Below are 17561 nucleotides of genomic sequence, written 5' to 3' on the forward strand. Positions count from 1 at the left end.
GACACGAGGCCACAGGGAACACTGAGGGCTGAAAGGGCTACCTACTGCTATGAAAACAAAACACAGAATCAGGTTTCATTGTTCTGCTGGTCATAGAATGACTTGTATAAAGCTGTGCCTGCACTGAATGAATCACTTCAATATGTACAGTTTGTTTGGTAACAGCAGTTGTTGTCCCTGTGACATTATCTCAGCAGTATCAGATTAATCAGATCTCTGCAAGAAGCAGAAAACAGATAAAACTGCGTAGGTTGACAAGATGTCAATACACTAAATTGATAGCTTCTCAGCAGCTTCTGAATGCATAAAATGGTCACATGCTCAGTAGCTGCTCCTATTATGAAAATCTCTATAGACAGATATGAGGACTATTTCCATGAAGATTTAAGTCAGAATCTTTTTTTTCCTGGAAAATAGTATCATAGCACATACTTCATAATAAAGATTAACTTTGTTAGCTTCTTTTCATTCTCATGAGAACTACAACACAAAGGGAAATTATTTCTTTCAAAAGTAAGATCCTGCAACTGTTACTGCATTCCTCTCAAAAGAGCAGATGTGTTTAACTTCAGTATGAGAGTGCTGCTTTGTCAATAAGCAGGAGAGACATTGTCCGCTAAACTGTGACGGATGTCATGCTGACTTAGAACGTGAAAAGAAAATTGAAAACCTCATCATTTAATCGAGCCAGCTAAGGGCTAAGAAAGAATAAATACTTCTGAAAATTGTTATCATAGTTCTTTTTTGCCTAACAAGCACAGAAAACCAAAGTAGAGCCAAAACCATGTCATGTATTTGCAAATAGGCCTACGGGTGTGATCCTATTAATCATTATCTGGAAAAAGGACTTTTTTCTATCACGCTATTCTGAAAATCACATTAAAAGTACTTCACATCAATGCATCATAAAGAATATTTCAAAGCAAATCTGTGTCTCAACCCTCATTACAGGTACAAAAACAGAAGTTAAGGGAAGCTGAATGGGTGTTGCTGACGCAGACTAGTCAGAGACCATCCAGTGCTCTGGGTAACACACTGGGCTCTTTTTTTTCCCCTCAGATCTTATACTGCATGTTTTGATAAACAGGGTAACATTTTCCAGGGAAAACTGGGAGGAGTGGCTGACAAACCACTGTACTATGATTCAGAGGGTACTGGTTAGGCTGGAGAATTGGGTGGATAGGAATCTCATGAAGTTCAACAATAGGAAACTCAAACTCCTGCAGCTGTTCAGCCTGGAGAAGAGAAGGCTCAGGGAGATCTTATCATCAAGTTATATATATACCTGAGGAGTGGGACGAAGAAAAGGGAGTCAGTCTCTTCTCATTAGTACCACTGACAGGACAAGAGGCCATGAGCAAAAAGTTGATCCACAAGATATTCCATCTGAATGCAAAAAAAAAAACCAAAACAAAACCAAAACACAAAACAAAAAAACCAACCCAAAAACCACACTCTTTTTTACAGTGAGGGTGGTCAAACACTGGAACAGGTTGCCCAAAGAGATCGTGAAGTCTCCATCTATGGAGATATTCAAAACCCTACTGGACACAGTATTGAATAATCTGCTCTAGTGGACGCTGCTTGAGCAGGGGGTTGGACTAGATCTCAAAAGGTCTCTTCCAACCTAAATGATTCTGTGATTTTATAAAAAAATTAATACAGCCACCTTTTCCTCCCAACTCTATTTCAGTTACATTTCAAACGAGCAGGGCAAGCACTACTTACTGCTTTTGAAGAACAGATGTATTGACCTAACCTTAGAAAAGGACTCTAAATTTTGAATCTTGAGTAGACAAGGTAAATGTCTTCCTGTGATTTGTCCAAGGTAGCTCACTGTCTTTCAGAAACCACCAGGAGCCCCTTGCTCAGGGTTTTAGTTTATCTGCAGAAGGCCAGGCCCCCAGAATCAAAGTGTTCCAGAGCCAAAGTTCATTGTAGATGCAGCCCTCTAATCTATGTGTAAATGCTCCATGGCTAGAATTGGTATAAATTATGATGCAATCAAATAATACAACTACTATTCTTCCTCTCAGACCTCTAATTTAACACCACTAAGTATTGCCTAACTAAACACCACTTTGATAATTTGCTTTATCCTTAGCATATAATGAATACCTGATAGTCTTATTTAATATGTACTATTCAAAGCTTGGACTGAAGAGACTTATTAGTTTCCTTTCTGCTTTTCAGTGGTGCTTGTCACTATAAATCTGAGTCCTTTACAAACATTATTGCATTTATTTTAAAAACATACCTGTGAAGTGATATTTTTTGTACTCTCTGCAAAGAGCATTCTTCAGTTTTGGATGTCTAATGTAAAATATTTAAGTCCTTAATTTTTTTCCCAAATGTTTCAGTATTTAAAGCAGATTCTAAAATATTTCATTTGTACCAACAAATGTTTAGTATTTCTATGGGTCAGTTCCAGAATTTCCAATCATGGATTCCAGAAAAAAAATAATTAAGTTATTACTAATCAATAAAAAATCTGATTTAAGGTACTTGTTTAGCACCAGTGGAGAACTGGAGGATAGGTAAGAGCAATTTTCCAAAGCAGTATTCAGCTACCTTATTTATAAAGTCCCTTTGTCTCCTCAAGCTTCTCATCTTATTCTTCCTTTTTTCTTTTTCTTATATATATATATAAATGAAGAAAGGTTCCTGAAGAAAACCACCTACTGTGAAAGCACTGGGACAAGATAAAGCCTATATACTCAGCTTTAATGACCAGAGCCATAATGGTTGATAAGACTAATAAAGAACAGTCACATGATGGGGCACACAAGTAATTGTGTAGAAATGGTAAACTATATGCATATGAATTCATTAAGATTAAAGATTTTCAGCAATCAAGTTCTATGAAGAGAGATTAACCAGCAACAGAATACCATGTTGTTCCCAAGCATCTACAATATAACTTGTGCAACGGGACAAAAATCAATTAATACCCACACAAGAGGAGAATCAGGTGAACAAAATTCCCAGATTGATTTTTCTTGTAAATCTGTCAAGAGCAGGAAGGCAAGAACATTCTCACTTTTGTGCACTCCTGCATACAATCCGTAGTGCAAAATAGTCAGTTGTGCCAATTAGTCTTTCTGCAGCTGAACAACAACTTGTTCTTTGACGTCATTTGTATTACAAAAATGAAATGAAAAGGAAGGAAAGGAATCTTGGTTACAATAGTGACTGAGCGCTCTAAAGTTTTGAATAATCAGATTATCTTTCAGAAAATTCAGGATCAGTTTTTGCCCTGACCTCTCTATCACTAACTTCAAAAAAACAGGTTTTACGCAAGTGAAATACTTTGAATATAAGCCTAGCTTATCTAGGTACTTTTAAATATTGTATTTTTCATCCACATTTCTTCTATCTCGCTTTGCACTTCGTAGCATTTCTTCTAATACTTAAAAATGTTTGGGGGGGAAGAGTTGGAAATTATTAGCTTTTCCTCTAGGAATGTCTTTCAAGAGAGGTCTTTGAGACAATATTACATATGCAAACTATTACATAGTTTATTGTGTCATTTGACTTTTAAATAATTTCTTTCTTACGTCTAATTAAAAATTGTTCCATGATTGTCACTGAATGAAAATATTCTGGATATAATTTTGACATGAAAACTAATAATTAGTGAAATCTTGTAAAAAAATTTACACGTAAGACATAAAAGAAACAACACATGTTTCTAATAGCATAGAATATGCAGATTTACATGTACAGGCTAGCAACCAAAAAGTAGTAAAACTATCACCCAACAATGCATCAGAATAAAATATCCAGAATCAAAACCCTCCTCCTTTTTCATGTCAAAATGAAGACTCAATTATAAAGTTCTCACATAGGATAGGTGCCTTCTGAGACTATCACATTCCTTCCAATTCAGGATGCAGAATTTACTACCCAGCCGAATTGCTCTACTACCATACAGCACATTAACGCTTTCCCTTGTAATTTACAGAGGCAAATTTCAGATGCTCAGCTGTCCGAGGCAATGTTTGTCTTCCACCCCTGCACTTCTCTGTTGTGTGAAAGTTGAGAGTACAACTATGCTATAAAAGATGAAAATATATGAAGTTACTTAAAAACGCATTTTCTTTTTTGAGGAGGAATGTTTTCTGGGTATTTTCTTTCCATATTCTCCAAAGGACACAATTTGCAGTGAAAGTTCTCTGAAAAATCTGAAAGATTGTCATTCAATTTATCCTACTAATAGATAAAAAAGGTATGGTTTGGGGAATATACTATGTAAGTTTAACTTTCATCTCCCAGACAACAGACATTCAGTAAGTTTTGTGTTAGGTTTTCTCATATGTGTTTCTCATATTCCTTGATCTACATTTATTCCCTCCAGATCTCAAATAATCTCACAATATGTACAGCCAAAGAGTAAAAAATACTACAACAGTTTTATGTTACCCTTAAAGAGTATTGCTTCAAACCATCTGTAAAGGCAAATTTTTCTACATAAAGCCTGCAAAGCGTTTCTGATTTTCAGATGTTTTCAGAATTGATTTGCAGAATCTCCGTTCTACAAAATAAATGACTATAAATGCCCGTCTGCTTAAGAACTGTTTTAATGTTCTTGGCAAATATTTGCAGTTACTGTCAATAGGGGTAGGAACCTTCGAGGCTGCTCAAATTCCAGACCAGTGTTTCTCAAATCAAAGGATTTACAGCTCCACACTGTAACATATATGATGCAAGTAACTTGTCTCATATCTAAGAACATGCAAACCATCTTGATAGGACCAGGTAGAAAGCTACTTAGTGGCGCAAGCAAGAAGCCTGATACCTGACAACATTGCAGCGCATACTGTTCAGGATTTCAAGATATGGCAACTGGCACTGAAGAAAAACAGTGACAGCTTGAAATCCTGGACAAATTTACACTCCTCAGATTTTGGCTGGACACAATCCCAATAGGTTACAATACTTCTTTCATGTTTCACTGGTTTCTTTCATGCTTCCTGTGTCATAGGACCAACAAACTTTAAGGTAAGTGAAAGGAAAAAGCATCTCAAAATTGTTTTGAGGGAAAAACCCTCAACTCCTTTTGCTACTTAGGCTTACAATGAGTATTCCAAGGCCGGGAAAGCACTTGAAGAGCAAGCTTTTTGCAACAGTAATATTTAAAAAGCCATCTGTTAAGTGGTCTAGCACACCTTTTATGTTAGTAAATGAATGTCAACAGACATACGTTTTTAACTGAAAGATTTCCTAAACTCCAGTTTACTACACTACACTGACTAGGCAATATCAAAAGGTGCCAGCAGAATTATGGAACTCAGGAGAGGCTAATCTAACAGCAACCAAAAAAATCACCAGCCTACAATTTCCTTTTTCTGGAGGTGTACCATAAACCAAGCACACTCTGCATCCTCTACGCAGAACACATTTTCTTTATATTTTCCAATAGAAATTACTCTATTCTTAGAATTGGGAGGGCTGGGGGTGGGGAGGGTTAGTACACACCCATACAGCACTTACACATTACTCTGCTCTTTTGTGGATGAGGGAAAACCAGAATTCCTTAGTGCTTCTGTTGTGGCCCAGTGGTGGCACAAAAGCAGCATTGCTGTTGCTAGTGACAGGCCACAGGCCTTAGGCTAACTTCACCTTATGTTGCAAGACTCTAGTCTTGGCTTATTAGGCTTGTTGTAAGCTTGCTGTTGACTCCAAAATAGAGCTTGGTGTGAGGTTTCTCACAATGTAGAGTTCAAGTTTGGGATAACAGCAAAAGTCTTGAAAATATAGACACAGGACTATAAACAACTTGCTGATGGTCCACTACTAGTCTTTGGAAAAGTTTAAACTTTAAGAGCTAGGAGTAGACTGCTTTACACATAAAAGAAGAGAGGGAGCTCAGCGGGAAAAATCCAGATGAACAATGGATTAAGGGACCTGCTGTGGCTTGGAAAATAACAGCAATCCAGGGGGCAGATGACAAAGGTTAAGAACAGTCTAGAAATAGTGAACTTCTTATGAAAAAGCAACATTTTGAATGTGAATGGTAGGATCATCACAGGAGTCATCACCACAGGACCATTGTGGGACTGTCACAGTGACAAGTGTGCCTCCTGCTGAACTTGCCTTCTTGAAGGACTCTTTCCCTGCCTGCTCCAATAGCCCCAGCTTTCCCTCTCTTCCACCTGCCTAATTCTTCAAGGAGCTTTTAACCTGCCAGCTAATCATCCAGGGCTATGTACAATTTTTAGCTAGTTCTTTTTCTCTAAAGATAGTTCAAAAGAATGTATGCACATTCCTTTAATTTTGTTGATAAACTTATGAAAAAATAAGAAACAAAAGGGTATATTTACCCTTTTCTCTAGAGGCATGTTTACAGTAAGATGTCATTCTTAGCAATTAAAATTATTTACTTAAGTCAAATCATCAGGTAAAAATGTAAAATGTCAACATGCAGGCAATCCAAGTTTCATGGTCAATTTCTGTGAAGGAAAATGACCTTAAATAGGATGCACAGTTCCACTTACAAGAGCAGCCTGTAACTGCTACCAAGTAAAAGACCGTCATAATTGCAACATCTGGAAGGAGCAAGAGGCCTTGAGAAAGGCATGTATCCATGAGACCTGTATCCGTTGCAGGTAGCAAGTCTAGAAGTGAGTCTATAGAGAAAATCCAGAAGTATTTTGGTACTGTACTGGAGTGGAAATAGAAGTCTACAGGGAAACAGTAAGAAACAGTCACCAGACAGCTGTTGGTTTTTGTAATCCAGGGATGTCATCTAGGAAAGCAGGATCTCTGGTAAGAGTGGTGGTTTGAGTACACCTGCCTAAAAAGAAAGAACCAATCCTCTTTTCTTAGCAAGTCTAGGGAGTTAGCAAAAAGGACAAGCAAAATCACATATGTAAAGCAGAAAAAAGTTGACAATCAACATGTCTGCCCTTCTCTTCAGGTGTCTGGAAATCAAAATGGAAACACACAAAAGGTAGTTGCAAGTACTTGCAATTTCAAATTGATATAAAGGCAAGGCATAGGCAAAGAAGCATAAATGCTGAAGTGTAAAAATTACAGTTAGCAAGGAATACAAGTGACAACATGTTAAAAGAAGAAAAGAAATGTAGGACCTTTGTGGGAAAGAAGAACAAACACCATGCTCTACAGAAGATTCAAATACTGAGTTCCTTTTGTCTACTGCCTTCATAAAAATGGTGATATCTGATCACAAACTGATATGTATTAAGTCTGTAGGGCCTGAGGGTAAGTTAAATTTAGTGCATCCTTAGAGAGCTAGATGAACAATCCGTGAATTATCAGTGATCATTTTTGCAAACTGATTATCTTGGAGGTTAGAGAATACCATAGGGCTGTAATGGGGAAACCAGAAAATACATCTTTAAAAAGGGCCAAAAATGATGACCCAGGGAGTCTATATATCAGTGAAATTTATATTCCTACATCTGTGTTAGAAAAAACAATTAAAAAGGCAATTTATAAGCATCTAGAAGATATGAAAGCTGTAAAACAAGAGCTAACAAGAATTTGCCAAGACCATGCTTCTGGCAAAACAAAATTATTTCCTCCTCTAACTGAACAGCTTGCCTAATGGTTGCAGCAATAGATATACTAACTCACAACTGTAGTAAAGCTCATCAAAATGTTCTGGTGCTATCTCATGCTACACTTCCATTAGCAACCTCTGGAAAATGAATTATATCAGGGTGACTTTGTTCGAAACTAAAACTCAGTGTCCATATTAACATTTTATTGTCAAGGCAGAAAACAAGTGGTCACAATTCATCTAACTAACAGCTTAGAAAACAGAACAGAATATGCCCATATGGAATTTGTAAAGGCCAAGCACTTTGTAAGCCAAAAATTCTAAGTCAGAATCATCTTGGTAAATGGAGAAATGTTTAAAAATCAACAATACATAGAAGTGCAAAATAATGTAAGAAATCAAAAGGAAAAATACAGAAGGGGAAAAGAAAAGATGGGCAGCAGTACAGTGGAAACAGATCTGGTGGTTATAATTATTGTAAACTAAATATTTATCAAGTCTGTGATACTATAGGAAAAAAAATGCATTTTCAAAGTGCATCAGTCTAATTAGATATTAACTGTTCTTACAAAATTTGCCTTATTAACGTTAGAAGATGGAACACTTAAGGACCAAATTTTCAAGAATACATTCTTACACACCTGGAAAGTACATACCAGTCATGGAAAACAACACGCATTGTTCTTGAGAAATCTACTTACTTGCCTGTAGCATCCCTATTAGTTCTTATATCTATGTACATTACGTGTAAATAATAAATCACAGTTTTGAAAATTTGGGTTTGGATGCTTATAAGAAAATCCTTTGAAATAAAATTTTATCTACCTTTTCCTCAGCAATAATAACGTCAATGTAATATTTGATCATTTAATATTTTAATATACTACTTTAACATTTACACTTTCAGTTTCTTAATGTACACTTCAGGTTCCCATTCACATTCCCTCTCATGTTTTAATGGTTGTAGTAAATAAAATCAGAAAGCACTCCTTAGGTGTTCAAATAAGCAATGGTTGACATCAAAATAAAAACTTGAAATTAATAAACCAGATACTAATCAGCATAACAGAAAATTACTGGAACAGACTTTTCTCAAACTAAGGTGTATCAGTTGATATGTAGTAGCACATAATCCTTTTAGTCTTACCATTAATTACTGGGGTATAAACAACAATTCCAACTAAGTTAGGATCGGATACAGTTGTGTCCAGAATAAGGCCACCAATACTGAAAAACAAAGTACAATATTTAGAATAAGGCAGTTACATTAATTAGTATTTCAAAACCTTTTTTAGCAATCTGTCTTAGAACACCTTCAAGCCACAGTTTTCTTCTCAATTAATCTTCCCCGCCGGCATTTCCTTGCTCTCAGCTACAGACTAACATTGCTATAGTTATTTATATATTAAAAATGACTTCTTATATATCCTGTTTCCCTGAAGATAAGCCCTATCCTGGAAATAAGCCCTAGCATGATTTTTCATTATTTTTGAGGATTCTCAAAATATAAGCCCTACTCCAAAAATAAGCCCTAGTTACAGTTAATTAAAAAGTGAATTTAAATAATGTCCAGGTAGCTACACATGTAAAAAAGTAATACGTTTTAGAGCAAAAATTAATATAAGACCTTGTCTTATTTTCGGGGAAACAGGGTAACAACGACTATAAAATTTCAGCCAATCATTCCACTTTTAAGATTCATGGCTTTCATTTGACTAAATAATCTCTTAGATCTGTGTGCAATCTTGACTGGAAACTGTGGGAGATGAACAGCTCAGCATTTCTTTCATTTGATCCAGCAGGATTCTGCTCAGTCCTTGCCACAGGCTACTGCTGCCCCCTCGCCTCATTCCCACCTGGGACTTACCTTTGTAACTGCCTTGTTTTGAGAAGATTAAAGTTGATTGACCCTCTACATTCTAGAGGCTCCTTAGATGTTTCTTCTAAGTACTATCAGGTGTTAAATAAGATATAGAGAGGCATAGGGTGACTATCACGATGAAGCAAGACAAATGGACTCACCTACTTATAACCATGGCAGTTATAACAGGCTCCCATCCTGAATGGAGAACAGTTCTCGTAGCTGGGTGTTTGGCAGCTATGACAATCCCCATCGGAGTCAGAGCCAAAAAAAAGGCACCAACCAAAGGAGATACATAGTAATATGTCTCTAAAATAATAATATAGAAAAACAAAACTGTTTTACTTTCAAGACATTCCTATAAGTTTTTCCTAATTTAGAACTCTAAATTACAATCAACATCACACAACTGAGGAATTCTAAGTCTTTATCGCTACTGTACCTAAAGATTCAAGTACTGCACTAAACAACATGGCTTATTTCTGCCATCTGTGTTCACTGTCTCCCATCCTCTCAAGGACAGAACTATCTGTTCAAAGTAGGAATTTTGAAGAGGACTGTTATATTATGCTTTATGATAAAAATGCAATAAGTATGTGGAATATAAAACATTATTTTGCAACATATCTACCAAAAAAAAGAAACAATATGTTGAAAATGGATTTTGTTTATACACAAATTCACAGCATATGTACACCCCCTTCTCTCCGAAGCACACATAATATGGTAATCTTTCCAGAAATAGCATATCTAAAGTGACGCGAGCATAATATGTAATATTGAGGCATTTATATCAGTAGCTCAGTTGTTCTATAACCAATCTGAGTCTGAAAATTCACAGCCGCAATTCTGCTGCTTGCACCTACCCATCGAAGCTGCATCATGTTTCACAGGAACACAACTGCCAACAGCAGTGAGTGCCATCATAAAGCTGAGCTACTGAGGCAAATGGCTGCCTCCACAGAAAGAATACTATTTTTTCTTTGATTACTTGGTTTTACAATCCCATCCACACAGAAGCTATTACAGTGATCCAAGACTGCCTAGCTCAACAGTGAGGTAAATAATGGAAGATTTATCCTAATAGCAAATATATGTGTATAAACTATGCAAACATTCCACTTTTATAAATATTTAGTTTTATGAGAAATGTGTTTATGTATTTTATGTTAAATACTTTTTTTTTCCTAAACTTTCAAAATCAGGACAAGTCTTAATGCAAAATATATTTTAAATTAACAGGCTGAAGAAGTTAATGTAGAACACATGAACACTTTACCAAAGACTAATATTTAGTATATAAAAAAAGTATTATCACCTCTGTATTATGGCTTACTACAAAGGCTGCAAATTCAAGCAATAACTGCTTTGATGTTATCTTGGTGGAGCTAAAATTACTCCTGGAAGAATTGCTGTAGAGTTTTTAGAAGTTACCATCCTTCTGCATTGACTGATAACAACCTCTGCAGCAGAGCCAGCAGAAGAGATAGTAAGATAACTTGCACTGTGTAAGCTTAAAGTAGAAAGCTATTACAATGAAAATGAGACAAAGCCCAAAAGAGAAGTAATTTCTTCCCTTCTTTTTTAATTGTTCTACAGTATATTATCTCCTTCTTCCTCTTTAGTGCCTTTTTTCCTCCTTTCTCCTCTTTCTGTGAACTAAGGTGGGCCTAACGTAAGGAGTTCTTTCTCAAAAGACTACACAAAATACGTTATTCCTGTATTTGATAATTATAGCTTTGTTTTATCAAACTCAATAAAAAAGACAAAAACGTACTGATATAAAGTTCTTGAACTACTTACTGCCTGGCTAAAGACATCCTTCCCTCAACTTGCAATGAAGAAAGATCCCTGTATGCACTAAAATTGGTCACATGGAAAGGCATCATTCATTCTACATCTATTTGTTTAAAATTTTCAAATTTCCCTCCTTTTCTCCTCTCCCTTTTTTTTTTTTTTTTCCCCAAGACATAACTCATACTGTATTCCTCTACTTTTTTTTTCTCCTTCCCTGTCTGTTGTTCTCACATGGAAACAAGGTGAGGCATTACTATGTACCAGATGTCAAATAACTGATTTAAAGGTCAGAATGAGAGAAGAGCTTTAATGGAGCATATTTAGTAAAAGATAAAAGGTCACAAAATAAATTCCAAGTCCTTGCCACGTTTTTGGAGAGGTTGCCAATTTTATTAAAATATAAAGTCTGCTGGTCAGCAAAGATCCTCTGTTGCAAACTTAACATTGAACAGCAAAATACAGATGCAATGGTGAGCATTATCCTACTTAATCACTGATTTTTGAAATTCTTTCACTTGTACATCAACAATTACCCCATTGTACTACTCATTAGAGGACTTCTACCAACATAGGAAAGTTCAAAATAGTATGCCTTTTACAATAATTTCTTTCTTTAATCTCCTAACAACTCAAAGAACTTGTTAGAATGTGTTGACGAAAAAAGGAAGAGTATTGAACTACCAGCACCAATCTCCAAGCTTGGAGACCTAGTCCAGGAATGTAGTCCAAGAATTACAAAGAACACACACACAAAGTACACATAGATAAAACTGAAATCAGTCCAGCAAATGAACAATGAATACTAACCAAGAATTATTTAAAAGGTAACTTTTAAATAAATAATAACTACGTAAAATATAAAATATACATACACATGTCATACTGCCACAGAAATACCTTGTAAGTTTAAAAAAAAAGAAAAAAAAAAAAAGAAGACATCTTGCTAGTGTACAATGATTCATGAATTGTAACAAAAATAAATGTAATTTATATCTGCAGTGCAACAGGACCACTTGAGAGGTCAGGAGGCAGCCAGAAGCAAGGGTAGCTTTACAAATCTTAGAAAACATGACTAACCCGTGGCTGATTATCAAACCTTTCACTACTTGAATTCAACATATTTTAAGTTAGTTAACAGCAGCTACAGGAAAAAAGCAAACATGCATCTGTAAAATGATATAAGCTGTCATGTTTGCAACAAACAAAGCAAAAGTTAGATGAACTTTCCAGAAGGTAAATATGTGTTTTATAGCAATAAAAGCAAAGTGAATAGTGATATAAAAGACAATGACATGAAACAAAATGCAACCAGTGTGGTGGTTTTTTGTGTTTTGTTCGGTTTGGTTTGGTTTTTTTACCCACTAAGATAGGACTTCCAAGACCACACAGCAATAGCTGAGCTTTGTTCCTTTGAGTCAACAGCAACTGAGAGGAGTTAATTTTTTTGGCCTTATTGTTTAACACTTCAGTATGTATATATGTTTTAATTTCACCATGGAGAAAAGTACAGAGAAAATTTACAAAATACATTTCATTCCCGAGTTCTTTAAATGGAGTTGATAATAAACTGGATTATAAACCCTACTTCATTATTGCAATATTGTCACAAGTTTCTTCTTGAAAAGAACAAAAGCCAGGAATGGCTCTTAGGAGTGGGGAACCTCCAAGGACAGAACACTGCTAGAGCTTAGAATTTTTTTTTTTTTTTTTTAATTTCTCCTATGATAACATACTAGCACTTTATTGAGATTCTCTGTTCTAAAGTGCTAGAGAAAATTTTAAATAAATAGGCCACCAATCATTTCCACACTGCAAAAGGAGGAGGAAATCAGGTATATGTATTAATCTGTTTAAAATTTTAGACCAGATAACTGAAATTAATCCTGTCCAGGTTTTTTAAGGCAAAAACAATATAAAAATAAAGGCAAGGCAGCTGCTCCCTACCAGAACTTCAAATTCTACTGCCTGTCAATTAAGTTTAATTAAAACCAGAACTATAGCAGCAATTAATAGCTTAGAATTACATTGCAGAATCTGTCACAAGTGAGTAACGATAGATTCCAGCTACCTACAGGACCAGTGAAACTACTCAGCTCCAGTCTAACTCCTGGCAACAGAGTGCAGGACAGGTGTTTTAGCTATGGGTGACTTTACTTACAGAACACCTCATTATAAGAATCTAAAAAGATGTTAAACTTGAGATGCATCTTTTAAGGAAGGGTGGGCCATCTTCCTTTTCATATTTAAATCACAGAAGAAGAAAATGTATACTGCAATAGCTGGAGACTGGGAAGAGGGAATAAATGACTTGTCTTTTAGAGCTCACTTCACTCCATTTTTGATAGATTTATAGCAGGTAGCTTACATGGTGAAAGGAATCTCTCTCAATCTAGCTGTATTATAGAATTTGTACCATCCCACAGTGGAAGATCAACTCCTAAGAGCAATCAACTCTTCAATGAACTTCTGACTGTGATCTTAAATTAAAAAAAAGGAGGGAAGAGAAAAGAGACAAGGATCTCAACTGAGTCCTTACTGATCTTCGTTTATTATAGTTTAAGCCCTTGTCCCTTTTAGTAAACAGTGACATAAATTCATCTTCTAGTTCAGAGAACTCAGATGCTTAATGTTTTACTCCTTGCGCAGGGTTATCTACTGTGACATACTGTTCCGTGCAGTCCCACTGAAAACAATGCAAGCTCCAGCAGGAATCAGAGGTAAATTGGAAACTTATTACTTCAAAGCAATGGATAGGAACCTGAAAATAATAATGTGAATCACACAATTTGTCTTATCAACCCAGATCTAACACGCACGGGAGACAAATTTATATATTTCAGCCACATTCTATGAGAAAAGAAAAAGGAAAGCTTTAAGCGAAGTCTTTGGATAATTACTGACAAATGACAAGCAGCACGGACCCCCACACTTAATACACTGGGTCTTTCTATTCCCAATCATCCCCCGTTCTCTGATGGAGGAACCGCAGCCGAGTCCCAGCGACGGTCCCGGGGAGCCCTCTAGTGCTTGTCTCAGTTGTGTGACAACCATCCACAGAGACGGTTCTTTTGAAATTGTTAACGCAGAAAGAACTGTTAACCTTTTGCTATTCAAATTGCCGTGTTTGATGGCTTTGCCGTTGTTTTTAAAACACTCAGATGAACTTTTAAGAAATTATATATATGATGGTGACCAAACAAGGTGTTTCATTTGGCCTTAGGCTAGGTAAAAACGCTACACTCCTTTTTGCATGCCTCTTCCGGGTGCGCCACAAAGCACCGTATCAAACCAGAGGCTGAGCACAGCTGTTACAGACAAGCATAAAGCTTGTACATAAATAATTTCCCCACCTCCAGTCTTGTTATCTGAAAAAAACTCTTCCCTCGCAGACAGCAGCTAGAAACTTACACCTCTGTTTAAGTACATTTGAGCAGTTAGGCTAATAAACCATAGCAGGAAACGATTAATTCAGAATACAGTTCAAAGGTGAATCCCACCTGCTTCATTACTAGCCCATAAACTGTGGGTTTCTTTGCAACATTCCCATTGTGTTTGTTATTCTAGCATTGAGAAAGCAGGAAAAGGACAGAAAGAACATAAGGACATCTGTGCTGAGTGAAGCCAAAGTTCTCGTCTAGTCCAGTATCCTGTGTCTGACTACGGCCAACAGTTCAGGCTTGTGGAAAGAAGACAATGACAAGTTCAGAGTGATGCTGCTTTCTGTGTGCTCTGCCAGTTTCTGCTGCTGTTTGCCTCAGGGATTTCACCCCTCAGATTTCTGTCTGCATCTGTCTCTTCAATACTCCTTAATGGATTCTTCTCTGATTAATTTATCGAAAGATTTTCTAAAATCACTTTGGTCCTCTTAATACATTATGGCAGGAAGTTCCACATCCCAATCACATATTGTGTAAAAAGGTTTCTTTAATTATTTTTGTAACCTGTTGCCTAATTATTCTCTGAATGCTGCTTCTCTGCCATTCACAGTTTTGTACACCTCTCCTGAGCTGAAGCTACCCCATACTTTTATCCCTTTTTACAATTTCATAGTTCAAATATGTGCATGTTGGAAACCACGCATTTCCAAGGCCTTTGTGGTATGTTCTTACTTTGGAAAGACTCTCCATTTCCTAAGAGAAAGAAATGAAAAGATGTTGAAAAAAATATAAAAGGCAGAAGCAGCCATTATATCACCAAAAAATAAGTATTTCCTGAAGACCACATAGAAAGAAAACTGGAAGTAACTCTTGGAAGTGAACTCGAGCGCACTAATCACTCCCCCTACACATGTGCAGGATTTGCTTTTCAACTGCAATGGCTGAGTAAAATCTGAGTGGCCATGACAGCTGTAAAAGTCACAGAGGATCAGTTCAAACTGGCCTCACTTCATTTTTTATTCCTCTGAGATACATTAGGCCACCTGTAACTAGACATTTAAATTTCTGGAAATGTGTGAAAGGAAGATATAAGTCCAGGTTTCCTTCCCTGTCTTCTTTTTGGGGTTTAGTGGTTTTTATTGGTTTTGGTTTGGTTTAGATGAATTTTTAAAAAGTAAAAATCAACCAAAAAAAGGCATGTTTGAATAGAAACTGAAGTATTACCAGTAATAAGTTACTCCTTTAAAAAAAGAAACAAATTATCTGTAATTTATATATAGCATAGGAAGCAGCACTAGAAATATTCACAAAATCGTATATATTGTTTATTTACAAATGACAAATGTAGCTACTATTAAAATCCAGCTACTATTAAAATACCAGCACATGTAAATAAGTTTTGTCCATGACCACAACTCAAAAAAAATGGAAAGGAGTAGAGGGTGCTGTTGAAAAACAGTCAGACTCAGTAGTAATGATTTACTGTGTTTGAGTCATATGGGTCACACAGGCAATTCTATAGAGAACATTACAATGCAAATACATAAGAAACTACTATTTGTAGGGAAGAGCTTTAGGAAACGAATGAAAAAAATGGTGTATTCATTACAATGTAGTTTACGAAGCAAAATTTTTAAAACCAAAATGAAGTTTGAACTACAGGGCATAAGTTCCTTAGAAACTTCATTTAAAATACTGACTAGTTAACATTTAAAGCCTGAAGTCTAGCATTAATTATTTTAAATCAGACACAGTCCTGACTAGAATAAATTTTAATCATAACCCTAGCTCAGTGTTAACCCAAATTGGGCAACCTCTTCCAGCTGCACGCCTACCCAGACTGGCATAAACCCTAATTCTGAACTGAATTACAATGAAACATATAAATTGTTGGGACCTGAAATCTATTTTAAGTAGAATAACCCAATGTTTCAGTCTGGTAAGATTTCTGGGCATAGCAACAAATCTAGATAAACAGTCTCTAATGAGCTAAACTCTAATTATTATCCCATTCCTAGCATTAGCTAGAAACATCAAATTCCATGAGAACAGACACTTTCTCTCTGTTCTTCTCATCAGGAGAAAAGAAAGAAGTTAAAAAAAAACTTTACTAATGTCTTTTTCACTGTAAGTCTATAAACTTCCTTAAAAGAAGTATCTAAAGGATGTGTTGAGAAATATAATATAAAATATTTCATTATAGTTATGAAATAAGCAATACCATTAAAGTTTTAACAAAAATATAGAAAATATTTTAGAAGTCTATATTGCACACTGCCACATTTAAGCTGACATCACATGAAAACTTTCTTAATATGAAAAATCAAATACTGAAATTATAAAATCATCAGTTGAAAACTAAGAAATGAAATAGCAAGTGACACCAAGGTAGCTTGAGTCCTATTAGAAGCCTTTTCTGACTGATATCATAATACTTACACAGAACAGCTCAAATTTTTACATAAAAAGGCTTGAACAATGAGCACAGATGTAAAGAATATATGCGGTGATATCTTCATGTTCAGTAATACAATTATGGACAATACAAAATTTGGCCTGTGGTATACTATACCATAATTGTCTACAATTAGTGTCTTTTAAAACATAACATACTTTAAACAGTTTCTTTGGAGGGAGTCAGTTGCACCAATAATTTAATTTTAAATATTGTTCTGAACATTCCCTCTTATGAGAAAATGTTTTCACACTTTTTGTTTCTTCATGAGAGAGATGAAGAAATACGAAGAAAAAGATTGATTTTTTGAGTTCCTCATTCTCATTTTTCAAGCACACATCTCCTTTGTGACAATCAAGCATTTCATTGCATCAGCAATCTAAGCATGCTTCTAATAATAATAATAACCACCATAGGCATATTCATTTTTAGCAGACATTGTGATGATGAACCTTGTTCAGTGCTCTGCTCCTTTAAGAGAATAGGATTTAGACAGTATGGATCCTAGAAATCAGAAAAACAGTTTCAAAGGGATGATAGAAACAT

At 35.7% G+C, this 17561-nt stretch overlaps 1 protein-coding gene across 1 annotated transcript in view; it reads right to left on the bottom strand.

Annotated features, from left to right (window-relative positions):
* Positions 1–17561, bottom strand: part of SLC41A2 (solute carrier family 41 member 2) — a 55241-nt gene that overhangs the window by 17713 nt on the left and 19967 nt on the right. Inside the window, exons 7-8 of the mRNA XM_065859905.2 lie at positions 9548–9695; positions 8673–8752 (exon numbers count right to left, since the gene is read on the bottom strand). Of these exons, the coding sequence (XP_065715977.1) occupies positions 8673–8752; positions 9548–9695 (228 nt within the window). The remainder of the gene's footprint in view (positions 1–8672; positions 8753–9547; positions 9696–17561) is intronic.

This window comes from Patagioenas fasciata, chromosome 1 (genome assembly GCF_037038585.1).
Source record: "Patagioenas fasciata isolate bPatFas1 chromosome 1, bPatFas1.hap1, whole genome shotgun sequence".
In the NCBI taxonomy this organism is placed as follows: domain Eukaryota; kingdom Metazoa; phylum Chordata; class Aves; order Columbiformes; family Columbidae; genus Patagioenas; species Patagioenas fasciata.